Raw genomic sequence first — 15,976 nt, 5'->3', positions numbered from 1 at the left:
TAGGAGTTAACCAGGAAAAAAAAAGGAAGAAAGATGGGAGGCGGCCGGGCGCGGTGGCTCAAGCCTGTAATCCCAGCACTTTGGGAGGCCGAGACGGGCGGATCACGAGGTCAGGAGTTCGAGACCATCCTGGCTAACACGGTGAAACCCTGTCTCTACTAAAAAATACAAAAAAAAAAAACTAGCCGGGCGAGGTGGCGGGCGCCTGTAGTCCCGGCTACTCGGGAGGCTGAGGCAGGAGAATGGCGTAAAAACCCGGGAGGCAGAGCTTGCAGTGAGTTGAGATCTGGCCACTGCACTCCAGCCTGGGCGACACAGCGAGACTCCGTCTCAAAAAAAAAAAAAAGAAAGATGGGAGGCAAAAAATAGCAAAGGGAAGGAGATGTAAAACAGCAGAGTGTGGCCGGGCGCGGTGGCTCACGCCTGTAATCCCAGCACTTTGGGAGGCCGAGGCGGGCGGATCACGAGGTCAGGAGATCGAGACCATCCTGGCTAACACGGTGAAACCCCGTCTCTACTAAAAATACAAAAAACTAGCCGGGCGCGGTGGCGGGCGCCTGTAGTCCCAGCTACTCGGGAGGCTGAGGCAGGAGAATGGCGTAAACCCGGGAGGCGGAGCTTGCAGTGAGCTGAGATCCGGCCACTTCACTCCAGCCTGGGTGACAGAGCAAGACTCCGTCTCAAAAAAAAAAAAAAAAAAAAAAAAAAAAAAAAAAAAAAAAAAAAAAAAAACAGCAGAGTGTGTCTGCCCTGGGGCAGGATTGAGGAGAAGAGTTGCAGGGGCCCTCAGGGATATGTGGGAAATCAGGATTTTGAGGAGTAGATGTGGCTTCTCAACCCAACCTCCTCAGGTGTGATCTGCAAACAGACCTTGTTTCCCTGCTGTTGGACACTAAGTGTGGTGTTTTTTTGTTTTTTGTTTTTTGTTTTGAGACAGTCTCTCGCTCTGTCGCCTAGGCGGGAGTGCAATGGCGCTATCTTGGCTCACTGCAACCTCCGACTCCTGGGTTCAAGCAATTCTTCTGTCTCAGCCTCCCAAGTAGCTAGTATTACAGGCGCCGGCCACCACACTCAGCTAATTTTTTGTATTTTTAATAGAGACAGGGTTTTGCCATGTTGGTCAGGCTGGTCTCAAACTCCTGACCTCAGGTGATCCACCCGCCTCGGCCTCCCAAAGTGCTGGGATTACAGGCGTGAGCTACTGCGCCAGGCTAAGTATGGTATTTATGTTCATTTTTCTGGGTCAAAAGAAGAGTTGGAGGGGGGCGAGCATGATCAGATGGGCGATTTTTTTTTTTTTTTGAGACAGTGTCTCACTCCATCACCCAGCGTACAGTGCAGTGGCAGGATCTCAGCTCACTGCATCCTCCATCTCCCAGGTTCAGATGATTCTCCTGCCTCAGCCTCCCGAGTAACTGGGATCACAGGTGCCACCATCACGCCCAGCTAATTTTTTGTATTTTTAGTAGAGATGGGGTTTCACCATGTTGGCCAGGGTGGTCTCAAACTCCTGACCTCAAGTGATCCACCCACCTCAGCCTCCTAAAGTGAGTCAGCCTAGATGGGCGATTTAAAGAATCCTCTGGCGCTGTAGGGGCTGCATGATGCATGGTGGGGTGGGGATGAGAGAGGAGAGGGTAGGTCAGTGAGAAGGGAGTTTAATGACCGGCTGCATGGAGGCGGCTGCAGAGGGACAGAGAGAAACAGAGCATGGGGAGATCCTTCAAGACATTATCAGCAGGCACTGTGGCTCATGCCTGTAATCCCAGCACTTTGGGCGGCTGAGGCGGGCGGATCACTTGAAGTCAGGAGCTCAAGACCAGCCTGGCCAACATGGTGAAACCCTGTCTCTCCTAAAAATACAAAAATTGGCAGGACGTGGTGGTGTGTGTCTGTAATCCCAGCTGCTCGGGAGACGGAGGCAGGAAAATCACTTGAACCCGGGAGGCAGAGGTTACAGTGAGCCGAGATCACACCACTGCACTCTAGCCTGGGTGACAGAGCGGGGCTCTATCTCAAAAAAAAAAAAAAAAAGAAGACACGATCCTCCGCTAAAACACGACCCTCCGCTTGGACGTAGGGCTGAGGAAGAAGGAAGAAGGAAGAAGCTGGGGCGTGTGGCTCTGGGGGTGCCTGGGAGGACAGCAGGCTTTCCTGGTTTGGCGGGTGGGGGGGCCTGAGTAGTAGCATCTTGGTGGTTTCAGGGTTATGGGATCCAGTTTTTCGGACCCAAGGAGTATTATGAGGGTGAGTGGTGTGGCAGCCAGCGCAGCGGGTGGGGCCGCATGTACTACAGCAACGGCGACATCTACGAGGGACAGTGGGAGAACGACAAGCCCAACGGGGACGGCATGCTGCGCCTGAGTGAGTACCCCGCCCCCGCCGGCCCCGCCCACATGACCACGCCCCCGGCAGCGAGCTGGCCACGCCCATCTGGTCCCACAGAGACAGGCCACACCCCACACTCTTGTCCCACACTGGCCCTTGTGTCAATGTGGGACAAGAGAGGAAGAGGACCCTATCCCTCCCCTCAGTCACAAAAGTTCACATATATATGATTCTATTTATATGAAATTTTTAGAACACATAGAGACAGAAAATAGACTAATGGTTGCCTAGGACTATGGGAATGGTGACGTTAGCGGGTATGGGGAATGGCTGCTTAATGGGCACGGGGTTTCCTTTTGGGGTGACTAAAACGTTTTGAAAGTAGATAGAGGTAATGGTTGCACAGCATTGTGAATGTACTAAATGCCACTGAACTATACACTTCAAAATGGTCAACTTATGTTATATGAACTTATATCTCAATTTTTAAAAAAAGGCCGGGCGCAGTGGCTCACACCTGTAATCCCAGAGCTTTGGGAGGCAGAGACGGGCAGATCATAAGGTCAGGAGTTTGAGATCAGCCTGACCAACATGGAGAAACCCCATCTATATTAAAAATACAAAAATTAGCTGGGTGTGGTGGTGGGCACCTGTAATCCCAGGTACTCAGGAGGCTGAGGCAGGAGAATCGCTTGAACCCGGGAGACCGAGGTTGCGGTGAGCCAAGACTGGGCCATTGCATTCCAGCCTGGGCTACAAGAGCGAAATTCCATCTGAAAAAAATTTTAAAAAACATTTAAAAATAATTAAAAGAATAAAAACAGACTGGGCGCGGTGTCTCCTGCCTGTAATCCCAGCACTTTCAGAGGCCGAGGCGGGTGGATCACCTGAGGTCAGGAGTTCAATACCAGCCTGGCCAACATGGAGAAACCCCATTTCTACAAAAATAAAAAAATTAGCCAGGCATGGTGGCACGAACCTATAATCCCAGCTACTTGGAAGGCTGAGACAGGAGAATTGTTTGAACTCAGGAGGGAGAGGTTGTCACTTAGGCTGGAGTACTGTGGGGCAATCTCAGCTCACTGCAGCCTTAACTTCCTGAACTTAAGTCATCCTCCCACCCCAGCCTCCTGAGTAGCTGGGACTATAGGTGCACACCACCATGCCCAGCTAATTTTTTAAAAATTGTTTTTGCAGAGATGGGGTCTCACTATATTGCTCAGGCTGGTCTTTTTTTTTTTTTTTTTTTTTTTTTTGAGACGGAGTCTCGCTCTGTCGCCCAGGCTGGAGTGCAGTGGCACGATCTCAGCTCACTGCAAGCTTCACCCCCCGGGTTCACACCATTCTCCTGCCTCAGCCTCCCGAGTAGCTGGGACTACAGGCGCCCACAACCGCGCCCGGCTAATTTTTTGTATTTTTAGTAGAGACGGGGTTTCACCGTGGTCTCGATCTCCTGACCTTGTGATCCGCCCGCCTCGGCCTCCCAAAGTGCTGGGATTACAGGCGTGAGCCACCGCGCCCGGCCAAGCTGGTCTTGATCTCCTGGGCTTATGAGCCTCCCATCTTGTCCTCCCAATATGTTGGGATTTGCACGGAGCTCTGGAAGAGCGACCCCTGGGGGTCTAGTTTAGTTTGGTGTACCCTGCACCACACCTCCCTGTCCTTTCCCCCCAGAGAACGGGAACCGCTACGAGGGCTGCTGGGAGAGAGGCATGAAGAACGGGCCGGGGCGTTTCTTCCATCTGGACCACGGCCAGCTGTTTGAAGGCTTCTGGGTGGACAATATGGCCAAGTGCGGGACGATGATCGACTTTGGCCGTGACGAGGCCCCTGAGCCCACTCAGTTCCCCATTCCTGAGGTGGGCAGCCCTCACCAGGGCCCTGTAGCCACACCCAGACAGAGACAGAAGCCAGCACCCCCAGCCATGCCCAGCCCAGACCTGCCAGGCCAGCCCAGCCCAGACAGGGAACAGACAAGGTTTTGTTTTCAGTCAGGGCATCCCTAGCAAGAGAGGTGGCTCCTGATAAGGCTGGCAGCGCCCCACCGGGCAGGCAGCACCCGTCAAGGCTGGCAGCCTGGGCCCTCCATGTTCTCCAAACCAACTTCTTGGTATTTCCCTCCAGGTCAAAATCCTAGACCCTGATGGTGTGCTGGCGCAAGCCTTGGCCATGTTCAAGAAGACAGAGGAAGGAGATTGATGCCAGGTAAGAGGTGGGCACGCCTGCCACGTTCTGATGTGGCTGAGGCTGCTCCAGGGCCTGGAACAATGCACAGATCTCCCGAGGTCTCCAAAGGGCTTGGGGTAGGGGAGCGGGGGAGCAAGATCAGAGAGGGCAGGCTTCTTGCCTCCTACAGTCCAGGTGTCCTTTTTGACTCTTCCTTTTCAAAACCCCTTTTGGCCGGCCATGGTGGCTCTTGCCTGTGATCTCAGTACTTTGGGAGGCCAAGGCAGGCGGATCACTGCAGGTCAGGAATTCAAGACCAGCCTGGCCAACGTGGTGAAACCCTGTCTCTACTAAAAATACAAAAATTAGGCCGGGCGCAGTGGCTCAAGCCTGTAATCCCAGCACTTTGGGAGGCCGAGACGGGCGGATCACGAGGTCAGGAGATCGAGACCATCCTGGCTAACACGGTGAAACCCCGTCTCTACTAAAAAATACAAAAAAAACCCAAAAAAACTAGCCGGGCGAGGTGGCGGGCGCCTGTAGTCCCAGCTACTCGGGAGGCTGAGGCAGGAGAATGGCGTAAACCCGGGAGGCGGAGCTTGCAGTGAGCCGAGATCGCGCCACTGCACTCCAGCCTGGGTGACAGAGCCAGACTCCGTCTCAAAAAAAAAAAAAAAAAAAAAAAAAAACAAAAATTAGCCAGGCATGCTGGCAGGCATCTGTAGTCCCAGCTACTCGAGAGGCTGAGGCAGGGGAATCGCTTGAACCCGGGAGGTCTCCATCTTGCAGTGAGTTGAGATCACACCACTGCACTCCAGCCTGGGTGACAGAATGGGACTCCGTCTCAAAAAAACAAAACTCGCTGGGCACGGTGGCTCACGCCTGTAATCCCAGCACTTTGGAAGGCCGAGGTGGGTGGATCACGAGGTCAGGAGCTCAAGACTAGCTTGGCCAAGATGGTGAAACCCCATCTGTATTAAAAATGCAAAAATTAGCCAGGCGTGGGGGCAGCCACCTGTAATCCCAGCTACTCAGGAGGCTGAGGCAGAGAATTGCTTGAACCCGGGAGGTGGAGGTTGCAGTGAGCTGAGATTGTGCCACTGCACTCCAGTCTGAGCAAGACTCTGTCTCAAACAAACAAACAACAAACAAAAAAAACATTTCACTGAAGACCAGTATATTCCAGTCCTGCTCGAAACCTTCTGTTTGCACCCTGGGCCACATAACTGGGCTGGGCATGGGGTTGAAAGGAGGTGGTCTGGCTTCTGAACACCCTTGAGTAAGGCAGTTGGCCTTCAGCCTCCATTTGCACATCTGTCCAGTGGGGTCTTGTCCAGTCCAAGCCCTCCTGAGCACGATGTGAGGGTTTGAGGAGAGGACACTGGTACAGTCTTTCAAATGCCAGCTCCACTATCCCCCTCTCCCCTGCAGAGAAAAAAAACTTCAGGAGAAATTCGAGCCTGCGTCACCTGATCGCTCAGACCAGTGCGGCTCTGTCTGGAGGAGTTAGCAGCGGCTCCCGGCGTGCCCCTGGCACCCTCAGAGGGCCCCTCACTCCCCCCAGCACTGGGTCGTTCCTTGCCAATAGGAAGGCTGGTGCTTCTCTCCCAGGCTGGCCTCAAGACGCTCTTCATTCTCTGATCTCATCCTGGAGTGCATGAGAATAAAGAATAACCAGGTGGTGTAAGCCTGGGCCTATGGGGTAAGGATGGGGCACTCGACGGGGCTCAGGAGGGGTTTCAGGTTTAGAAGAGGGAAGACCTGCCTTGGCTGGGCTGCCTGGGCTTAGCTTGGGGGAGTAAGGGCAGGTCTTAGGCCAGGTGCAGCGGCTCATTCCTGTAATCCCAGCACTTTGGGAGGCCAAGGTAAGAGGATTGCTTGAGGCCAGGAGTTCGAGATCAGCCTAGGCAACATAGCAAGACCCTGACTCTACAAAAAAAAATTTTAAATATAAAAGAAAGGAAAAGAAAAAGAGAAAGAAATGGCAGGTCCTCTGTGAGATAACCCAGATAACCCAGAGAGAAGGTCTGCATCCTGCCACACTGGCTGCCAAGATTTGAGACTATAAAATTTCCTGACCATTTCTCAACCTAACACAGGGCTCTCAACCTTGAAATCCCATGGAAGGCCGGGCGCGGTGGCTCACGCCTGTAATCCCAGCACTTTGGGAGGCCGAGACGGGCGGATCACGAGGTCAGGAGATCGAGACCATCCTGGCTAACACGGTGAAACCCCGTCTCTACTAAAAAATACAAAAAACTAGCCGGGCGAGGTGGTGGGCGCCTATAGTCCCAGCTACTCGGGAGGCTGAGGCAGGAGAATGGCGTGAACCTGGGGGGCGGAGCTTGCAGTGAGCTGAGATCCGGCCACTGCACTCCAGCCTGGGTGACAGAGCGAGACTCCGTCTCAAAAAAAAAAAAAAAAAAAAAAAAAAAAAAAAAAAGAAATCCCATGGAAACGTTACAAAGTTGTGGAAGCCCAGGTCCCATGCCCAGAGATTCACAGATTCACATCTAATTCATCCGGGCTGAGGCCTGAGCTTTCAGAAAATTCCCCAGGTAATTTTTTTTTTTTTTTTCCAGTAGTCTCCCTCTGTTGCCCAGGCTGGAGTGCAGTGGTACGATCTCGGGTCACTGCAACCTCTGTCTCCCAGGTTCAAGCAATTCTCCTGCCTCAGCCTCCCGAGTAGCTGGGATTACGGGTGCACACCACCACACCCAGCTAATTTTTGTATTTTTAGTAGAGATGAGGTATCACCATGTTGGTCAGGCTGGTCTCGAACTCCTGACCTTGTGATCTGCCCACCTCGGCCTCCCAAAGTGCTGAGATTACAGGAGTGAGCCACCGAGCGTGGCCTTTTTTTTTTTTTTTTTTTTTCTGAGACGGAGTCTCTCTGTCACCCAGGTTAGAGTGCAGTGGCACAATCTCAGCTCACTGCAACCTCCACCTCCCTGGTTCAAGCAATTATCCTGCCTCAGCCTCCTGAGTAGCTGGAATTACAGGCACCCGCCACCATGCCCGGCTAATTTTTTGTATTTTTAGTAGAGACAGGGTTTCACCATGTTGACCAGGATGGTCTCGATCTCCTGACCTTGTGATCTACCCGCCTTGGCCTCCCAAAATGCTGGGATTACAGGTGTGAGCCACTGCTCCCAACCAAACAGGGCAACATTCTTGAGAGATCAGATGTTCTCTTGCATAATGGGCAGGTGAGCTCTGGAGTCACACTGCCTGGGTGTGAATCTCGGAGCTGTGTTTTCTTGGGGATGTCACCCAGACTGTTCTGTAGGTCTCCTCACTTGCAATATGGGGCATTAACAGTACTTGCCACCTGGGGTTACTGTGGTTAGTTACTGTGAGGATGAGATAAGGCGGTGGTTTTTAACTGTGGGTAGGATTTTGTCCCCCCTCAGCCCCACTCTTTCTTGGGGACATTTGGCAATGTATGACATTTTTGATGTCACAACAGGCAGGAAGAAGGTTACTGGCATTGAGTGAGTAAAGACCAGGGATGTTGTTAAGCATGGTGCAATGTCACCATGTTACCAAAAAAAAAAAAAAAAAAAAAAAAATCAGCACCTGTAATCCCAACTACTTGGGAGGCTGAGGGAGGAGAATCGCTTGAACCTGGGAGGCAAAGGTTGCAGTGAACCGAGATCGCGCCATTGCACTCCAGCCTGGGTGACACAGCGAGACACACCATATTAAAAAAAAAAAAAAAAAAAAAAAAAAGTTGAAAAACCCTGAAATACCACGATTCTAGCTAAGAACTCAGCAAGAGGCACATAGCACATAGTAAAGCCTCAATAAACACCACTGACCTTACTGAGGTTCTCTCTGCCCCCTAAGTCATAAGTGGGTGGCCTCACCAAGGGTGTGGTTCTCAGTCTGTACCTCTGGCACTGGGAAGCCCCGCCTGGCCACCCTAGAATGCACAACTAATCATAACTTCCAGATACGGAGCACTCACTCTATTCCAGGCCCTGTGCTGACAGCTTCGCAGCAAGCATTCTCTCCTGGGACTCCCCAACAACAGTGAGGTGTCTTGCTATTCCTGCCATTTTAGAGGAGGAAACTGAGGTTCAGGGAGGATCACAAGTCATCAAGCTAGTACTGTGCTTAAACTTAGGTCTAGCTGCTCTAAATATGCAGGAGAGTGTATATAAAGGGTTACCATTTAAAAAAAAAAAGTGAGGAACGGGCATGATGGCTCATGCCTGTAATCCTAGCACTTTGGGAGGCTGAGGCAGGTGGATCAAGAGGTCCGGAGTTCGAGACCAGCCTGAAAAACATGGTGAAACCCTGTCTCCACTAAAAATACAAAATTTAGCTGGCCTATAATCCCAGCTACAAGGGAGGCTGAGGCAGGAGAATCACTTGAACCCAGGAGGCGGAGGTAGTGGTGAGCCAAGATCACGCCGAGCCGAGATCACACTGCTGCACTCCAGCCTGGGCAACAGAGTAAGACTCCATCTCAAAAAAAAAAAAAAAAAAAGTGGGAAGAGGGTGTGCTTGTTTATGTATAAAATGTCCCTAGATTTGAACACAAAAAACTGGCAAAGATGGTTGTCTCCAGGGAGAATTGGGGACTTGGGAACAGGAGCTGAAGAACAACTTTTCTCTGTTGTGTTTGGAAGCATGTGAACGTATTATGTATTCAAAATGTAAAAAAAATGAAGTTAAAGAGACTGTGCTCCTAGCTAGGAGTGTTTGTCTAAGTTGCCTGGGTGTGAGAGCACCTCGGGTGCTTTGTTAGAAATAGATTCCAAAGACACACCCAGAGCTACTTAAATCAGAATCCAAGGGCTTTGAAACCTGCATTTGACAAGCCAGGCTGATGAGTCTTGAGTCCAGGACAGTTTGGGAACAAGAACCCAGGACAACAGGATCCTAGCTCAGAAATGATTCCAGCTGGATCTCACATCCCTGCGGAAGTAGGGAGGTGGCTGTCTTAGGGGAATACGTAAAAGATGTCCAGGACGGCCGGGCATGGTGGCTCACACCTGTAATCCTAGCACTTTGGGAGGCTGAGGCAGGTGGATCACCTGAGGTCAGGAGTTGGAAACCAGCCTGGCCAGCGTGGTGAAAGCCCATCTCTGCTAAAAATACAAAAATTAGCCGGGCGTGGTGGGTCATGCCTGTAGTCCCAGCTACTTGGGAGGCTGAGGCAGGAGAATCCCTTGAATCCAGGAGGCAGAGGTTGCAGTGAGCTGAAATCGTGCCACTGTACTCCAGCTTGGGCAACAGAGTGAGACTTGGTCTCAAAAAAAAAATGTCCAGGACTTCTCTGGGGAGCAGCGAAGGTTCACAGAGGTCCCTCCCCCATCCTACTTGATAGCCTTCAGAAGTGTGGATTAGGCCAGGCGCGGTGGCTCATACCTGTAGTCCCAACACTTTGGGAAGCTGAAGCGGGTGGATCACATGAGGCCAGGAGTTCAACACTAGCCTGGCCAACATGGTGAAACCTCCATCTGTACCAAAAAATACAAAAATTAGCCAGGCGTGGTAATGTGTACCTGTAATCCCAGCTACTTGGGAGGCTGAGGCAGGAGGATCCTTTGAACCCGGAAGACAGAGGTTGCAGTGAGCCAAGATTTCACCACTGCACTCCAGCCTGGGTGACAGAATGAGACTTCGTCTCAAAACAAAACAAACAAACAAAGAAGTGTGGATCCTGGAGCATGTGACACAGGACTCCAAATGCTGCTGGAGGGAAAAGGAGGGTCCCCTTCCCCACCCAGACTATGAAGCTGCCGTTCACTGTGTCCCAGTCCGCACAGGACAAGAACTCAAGTCCACACTTTCCAAATTGTGTTTCTCCAGAGTCTTGGGGTTCTGTGAAGCACCTGGGACAACAATGATAGGAGAAAGAGAAATATCAGGACTGCCGATGCTCCACCCACATTTCATTTCAGCCAGACTACATTATTTTATAAAACTAATTTAAAAATTGGTTTAAACTGTTCTTTTTTGAGACAGGGTCCCTCACTTAGGCTGGAGTCCAGTAGCACAGTCAAGGCTCACCGCACCCTCTACTTCCCAGCCTCAAGCAATCCTCCCGCCTCAGTCTCCCGAGTAGCTAGGATTACAGGCGCGTGCCTCCACGCCCAACTAATTTTTGTATTTTGTGTAGAGACAGAGTTTTGCCATGTTGCCCAGGCTGGTCTCAAACTCTTGGGTTCAAGTCATCTACCTGCCTCATCCTCCTAAAGTGCTGGGATTACAGGCATGAGCATAACCACTTTATATATTAGGTGTTTGGGACAGACAAAAATCTCAAACTCAAAGGCCTAATGAGGCCAAGAAAGTCACATGAGTGAAGCTGGCCTGGTGTGAGATAAGAGGGAGTGCTGGGGACTGTGGAAAAAATAGGCCCTGGGGAGAGTGTGGCTGCAGTGCAGCTGCTGCTCGCTGTTGCTCGCTGTTGCTCTGTAAGAAGGTGGTCCCATGCAGCTGGGGCTTCCAACATTTCTTGTATGTATGTATGTAATGTGTGTATGTATGTGTTTATATATTTATTTGAGACTGAATTTTGCTCATCACCCAGGCTGGAGTGCAATGGTGCGATCTTGGCTCACTGCAACCTCCGCCTCCCAGGTTCAAGTGATTCTTCTGCCTCAGCCTCCCAAGTAGCTGGGATTACAGGTGCGCACCACCACGCCTGTCTAAGTTTTATATTTTTAGTAGAGATGGGGTTTCACCATGTTGGTCAAGCTGATCTCAAACACTGCTGACCTCAGGTGATCCACCTGCCTCAGCCTCCCATAGTGCTGGGATTACAGGTGTGAGCCACCACGCCCGGCCGCCCATTTCAAACAAAGCCAGAATCAGCCCAAGTAAGATCTTTGTGAGGGCCTAGGCTCTGAGTCAGACTATCCAGGTTCAAATCCTGGCAATTTACTTAACTTCCACGGGCATGAATTTTACCTTCGGCAAAGTGGAGCTAATAATAGTACCCACCATATAAGGGTGCCGAGGGTGAAATGAGTTGATGCATAGTGCGTAGAATAGCAACTGCATATAATGATTTTTTTTTTTTTGAGATGGAGTCTTGCTCTGTTGCCCAGGCTGGAGTGCAGTGGTGTAATCTCAGCTCACTGCAACCTCTGCCTTCTGGATTCAAACAATTCTCCTGCCTCAGCCTCCCGAGTAGCTGGGATTACAGGTGTGTGCCAACACGCCCAGCTAATTTTTGTATTTTTAGTAGAGACGGGGTTTCACCATGTTGCCAAAGCTGGTCTTGAACTCCTGACCTTGTGATCCATCAGTCTTGGCCTCCCAAAGTGCTGGGATTACAGGTGTGAGCCACCATGCCCAGCCTTTTTTTTTTTTTTTTTTAAGACATCTTCCTCTGTTGTCCAGGTGGGAGTGCCGTGGCGTGATCTCAGCTCGCTGCAACCTCCACCTCCCGAGGTCAAGTGATCCTCCTGCCTCAGCCTCCTGTGTAGCCGGGATTACTGTGCACTACCACACCTGGCTAATTTTTTTTTTTTTTTTTTGAGACGGAGTCTGGCTCTGTTGCCCAGGCTGGAGTGCAGTGGCTGGATCTCAGCTCACTGCAAGCCCCGCCTCCCGGGTTCACGCCATTCTCCTGCCTCAGCCTCCCGAGTAGCTGGGAGTACAGGCGCCCGCCACCTCGCCCGGCTAATTTTTTTTTGTATTTTAGTAGAGACGGGGTTTCACCATGTTAGCCAGGATGGTCTCGATCTCCTGAACTCGTGATCCGCCCGTCTCGGCCTCCCAAAGTGCTGGGATTACAGGCTTGAGCCACCGCGCCCGGCCACACCTGGCTAATTTTTATATTTTTATTACAGATAGGGTTTCGTCATATTGGCCAGGCTGGTCTTGAACTCCTGACTACAAGTGATCTGCCCGTCTCAGCCTTCCAAAGTGCTGGGATTATAGGCGTGAGCCACTGTGCCCGGCCGATATTCTCATGTTGTTATTTTTGAGACAGAGTCCCATTCTGTCACTCAGGCTGGAGTGCAGTGGCATCATTACTGCTGACTGCAGGCCTTACCTTCCAGGCTCATGCAGTCCTCCCACCTCAGCCTCTCAAATAGCTGGGACTGCAGGTGCACCACCATGCCCAGGCAATCTTTTTGTTTTTTGTAGAGACAGGGTCTCAAGATGCCCAGGCTGGTCTTGAACAACTGGGCTCAAGCGATCCTCCCACCTCAGCCTCTCTGTATTGAGATCACAAGTGAGCCACCATGCCCTGCTTATTTTGTTATTTTAAACAAATCCTGATAAAAATCTCACTTACATAATATTCCTGCCCAAATGCACAATCTGATTATAATAAGGAGACAACATCTGGGCCAGGCATGGTGGCTCATACCTGTAATAAGATGGGAGGATAGATCTCTTGAGCCAGGAGTTTGCGAGCAGCCTGGGCAACACAGTCAGTCCTTGTCTCCACAAAAAGTGAAAAAAACAGCCAGGGCAACATGGCAAAACCCTGTCTCTACAAAAAATATGAAGATAAGCTGTGCATGGTGGCAGGCACCTGTAGTACTAGCCATTTGGGAGGCTGAAGTGAGAGGATCGCTTGAGCTTGGGAGGTCAAAGCTGTAGTGAGCTGTGATCATGCCACTGTACTCCAGCCTGGGTGACAGAGTAAGATCCTGTCTCAAAAAAAAAAAAAAAAGAAATTTAAAGACAAAGGCTAGCCTGGGTGCCGGGGCTCACAACTGCAATCTCAGCACTTTGGGAGGCCAAGGTGGGAGGATCCCTTGAAGCCAGGAGTTCAAGACCAGCCTGGGCAAGAGAGAGGCCCTGATTCTACAAAAAATACAAACATTATCCAGACGTAGTGGCATGTGCCTATATTCCCAGCTACTCAGGAGGCTGAGATGGAAGGATTGCTTGAGCCTAAGAGGCTGAGGTTGTACTCTAGTGTGGGTGACAGAGCAAGTCCCTGTCTCAAACACAAACAAATAAAAAAAAAGGCTGAGGAATTGTTCCAAATTAAAGGAGACTAAGGCTGGGCGCAGTGGCTCATGCCTGTAATCCTAGCACTTTGGAAGGCCAAGGCGAGTGGATCACTTGAGGCTGGGAGTCTGAGACCAGCCTGTCCAACATGGTGAAACATCTTCTCTACTAAAAATACAAAAATTAGCCAGGTGTGGTGGCGGGCACCTGTAATCCCAGCTACTCAGGCGGCTGAGGCAGAAGAATCACTTGAAACTAGGAGGCAGAGTTTGCAGTGAGCCAAGATCACGCCACCGCACTCCAGCCTGGGCGACAGAGTGAGACTCTGTCTCAAAAAAATAATAATGAAATAAAAAGAATAAAGGAGACTAGGAAGTGACATCTCATTGTGATACACAATCCTCAAGTGGAAAAAACATGGCTGGAAGGGACATTACTGGGATATTTAGGAAACTGAACAGGAATGTTGTATCTGATAATTGCCTGGATTTCATCACTGGATTGTCGTTACATCGGGAAATGTCCTTAGTTTTAGGAGGAGTATTTAGGCATGAAGGACCATATGCGTAACTACAGCACATGGCTCGGGGAAGACAGTCCCTCCTCAGCCTTCAGTCAGTGTCTGTGACTTTGCCAGTTTCCTGAGGGGTCGAGCACGAGGACACTCTGCTTTCTTGTCTCAGCTCTCATAGTGCAAACAAGTGTCCTTTTCACAGTCTACTTAGTGTCACATTTTCCACATTTTTATGCTTTTTGTTGGTGATTTTGCCATTTATAATGGTTCCCAGCTGGGTGCAGTGGCTCATGCCTATAAACCCACTGCTTTGGGAGGCCAAGGAAAGAGGATCACTTGAGCTCAGGAGTCCAAGATGAGCTTGGGCAACACAGCGAGACCCCATCTCGATAAAATTTTTTAGAAAAATTAGCTGGACATGGCTGGGCACAGTAGCTTGTGCCACTGCACTCCAGCTTGGGTAACAGAGTAAGACTCCATCTCAAAAAAAAAAAAAAAAAAAATATATATATATATATATATATATATATATATGGCTGGGCACAGTGGCTCACGCCTATAATCCCAGCACTTTGGGAGGCCAAGGCAGGTGGATCATGGGGTCAGGAGTTCCAGACCAGCCGACATAGCGAAACCCCATCTCTACTGAAAATACAAAAAATTAGCTGGGTGTGGTAGTAGGTGCCTGTAATCCTAAGTATTCAGGAGGCTGAGGCAGGAGAATCGCTTGAAACCGGAAGGTGGGCTGGGTACAGTGGCTCCCATCTGTAATCCCAGCACTTTGGGAGACCAAGGTAGGTGGACTGCTTGAGGTCAGGAGATCGAGACCAGCCTGGCCAACATGGTAAAACCCCGTCTCTACTAAAAACACAAAAATCAGCTGGGTACGGTGGTGCATGCCTGTAATCCCAGCTACTCAAGAGGCTGAGGCAGGAGAATCACTTGAACCTGGGAGGCAAAGTTTGTAGTGAGCGGAGATTGTGCCACTGCACTCCAACCTGGGGAACAAAGTGAGATTTTGTCTCAAAGAAAAAAAAAAAAAAAGAAGAAAGAAGCCACAAGGTGGAGGTTGCAGTGAGCTGAGATAGTGCCATTGCACTCCAGCCTGGGCAACAAGAGCAAAACTCTGTCTCAAAAAAAAAAAAAAAAAATATATATATATATATATATACACACACACACACGTGTATATATGCAATATATATTTATGTGTGTACATTATATATTTATGTGTGTGTATACACATAAACATATACATATATATACACACACACACATAAAATAAAGTAGAATAAACAAAATTGTCCCCAAGTGTAATACTAGAATGCTGTCTAGTATTCCTCAATGCAAGACGGTTATGATGGACACACATATGGAGAAAATAGGTATGTTAGATAAGCTTTATTTAGGCATGTGTTCTAGTCCTGTGGGCTGTGAGTTCAATAGTAACAACTCAACCATATATATATATATATATATATATGTATGTATATTTCTTTAAACAGAAATACACATAAAACAAGATTACATATTGATCAGCTGATGAAAATATCATGACCAAAGCTCACAGGAACGCAACCCTGTATTTCTCCTAGGAGCGATGGTTCGGTATGTGCTAAGTCAGTGTTCACGGTGACTTTACAGATTGCACCACTGCACTGCAGCCTGGGTGACAGAGTGAGGCTCTGTCTCAAAAAAAAAAAAAAAAAGACTTCTAAAGAAAAGACTGAATATGTATTTCAGATAGACACTATTCATGCAACTTTTTGTAGGTTTGAAATTTCTCAAAATAAAATGTTGAATTTTTTTCTTTTTTTGAGACAGAGTTTCACTCTTTTTTTTTTTTTTTTTTTGAGACAGAGTCTCGCTCTGCCGCTGGGGCTGGAGTGCAGTGGCCGGATCTCAGCTCACTGCAAGCTCTGCCTCCCGGGTTTACACCATTCTCCTGCCTCAGCCTCCCGAGTAGCTGGGACTACAGGCGCCTGCCACCTCGCCCGGCTAGTTTTTTGTATTTTTAGTAGAGACGGGGTTTCA

At 49.8% G+C, this 15,976-nt stretch overlaps 1 protein-coding gene across 5 annotated transcripts in view; it reads left to right on the top strand.

Moving 5' to 3' along the window:
- MORN3 (MORN repeat containing 3) overlaps positions 1–4,533 on the top strand; it is a 32,737-nt gene extending 28,204 nt beyond the window's left edge. For all 5 annotated transcript variants that reach the window (XM_065524948.1, XM_065524950.1, XM_045366113.2 and 2 more), the window contains exons 4-6: positions 2,205–2,364; positions 4,003–4,187; positions 4,453–4,533. In XM_065524948.1, the coding sequence (XP_065381020.1) occupies positions 2,205–2,364; positions 4,003–4,187; positions 4,453–4,527 (420 nt within the window). In that variant the 3' untranslated portion in view covers positions 4,528–4,533. The remainder of the gene's footprint in view (positions 1–2,204; positions 2,365–4,002; positions 4,188–4,452) is intronic.
- The last annotated feature ends 11,443 nt before the right edge of the window (positions 4,534–15,976 follow it).

The sequence above is a fragment of the Macaca fascicularis genome, chromosome 11 (genome assembly GCF_037993035.2).
Source record: "Macaca fascicularis isolate 582-1 chromosome 11, T2T-MFA8v1.1".
Taxonomy (NCBI): domain Eukaryota; kingdom Metazoa; phylum Chordata; class Mammalia; order Primates; family Cercopithecidae; genus Macaca; species Macaca fascicularis.
This window is presented reverse-complemented; position numbering and strand designations above follow the sequence as displayed.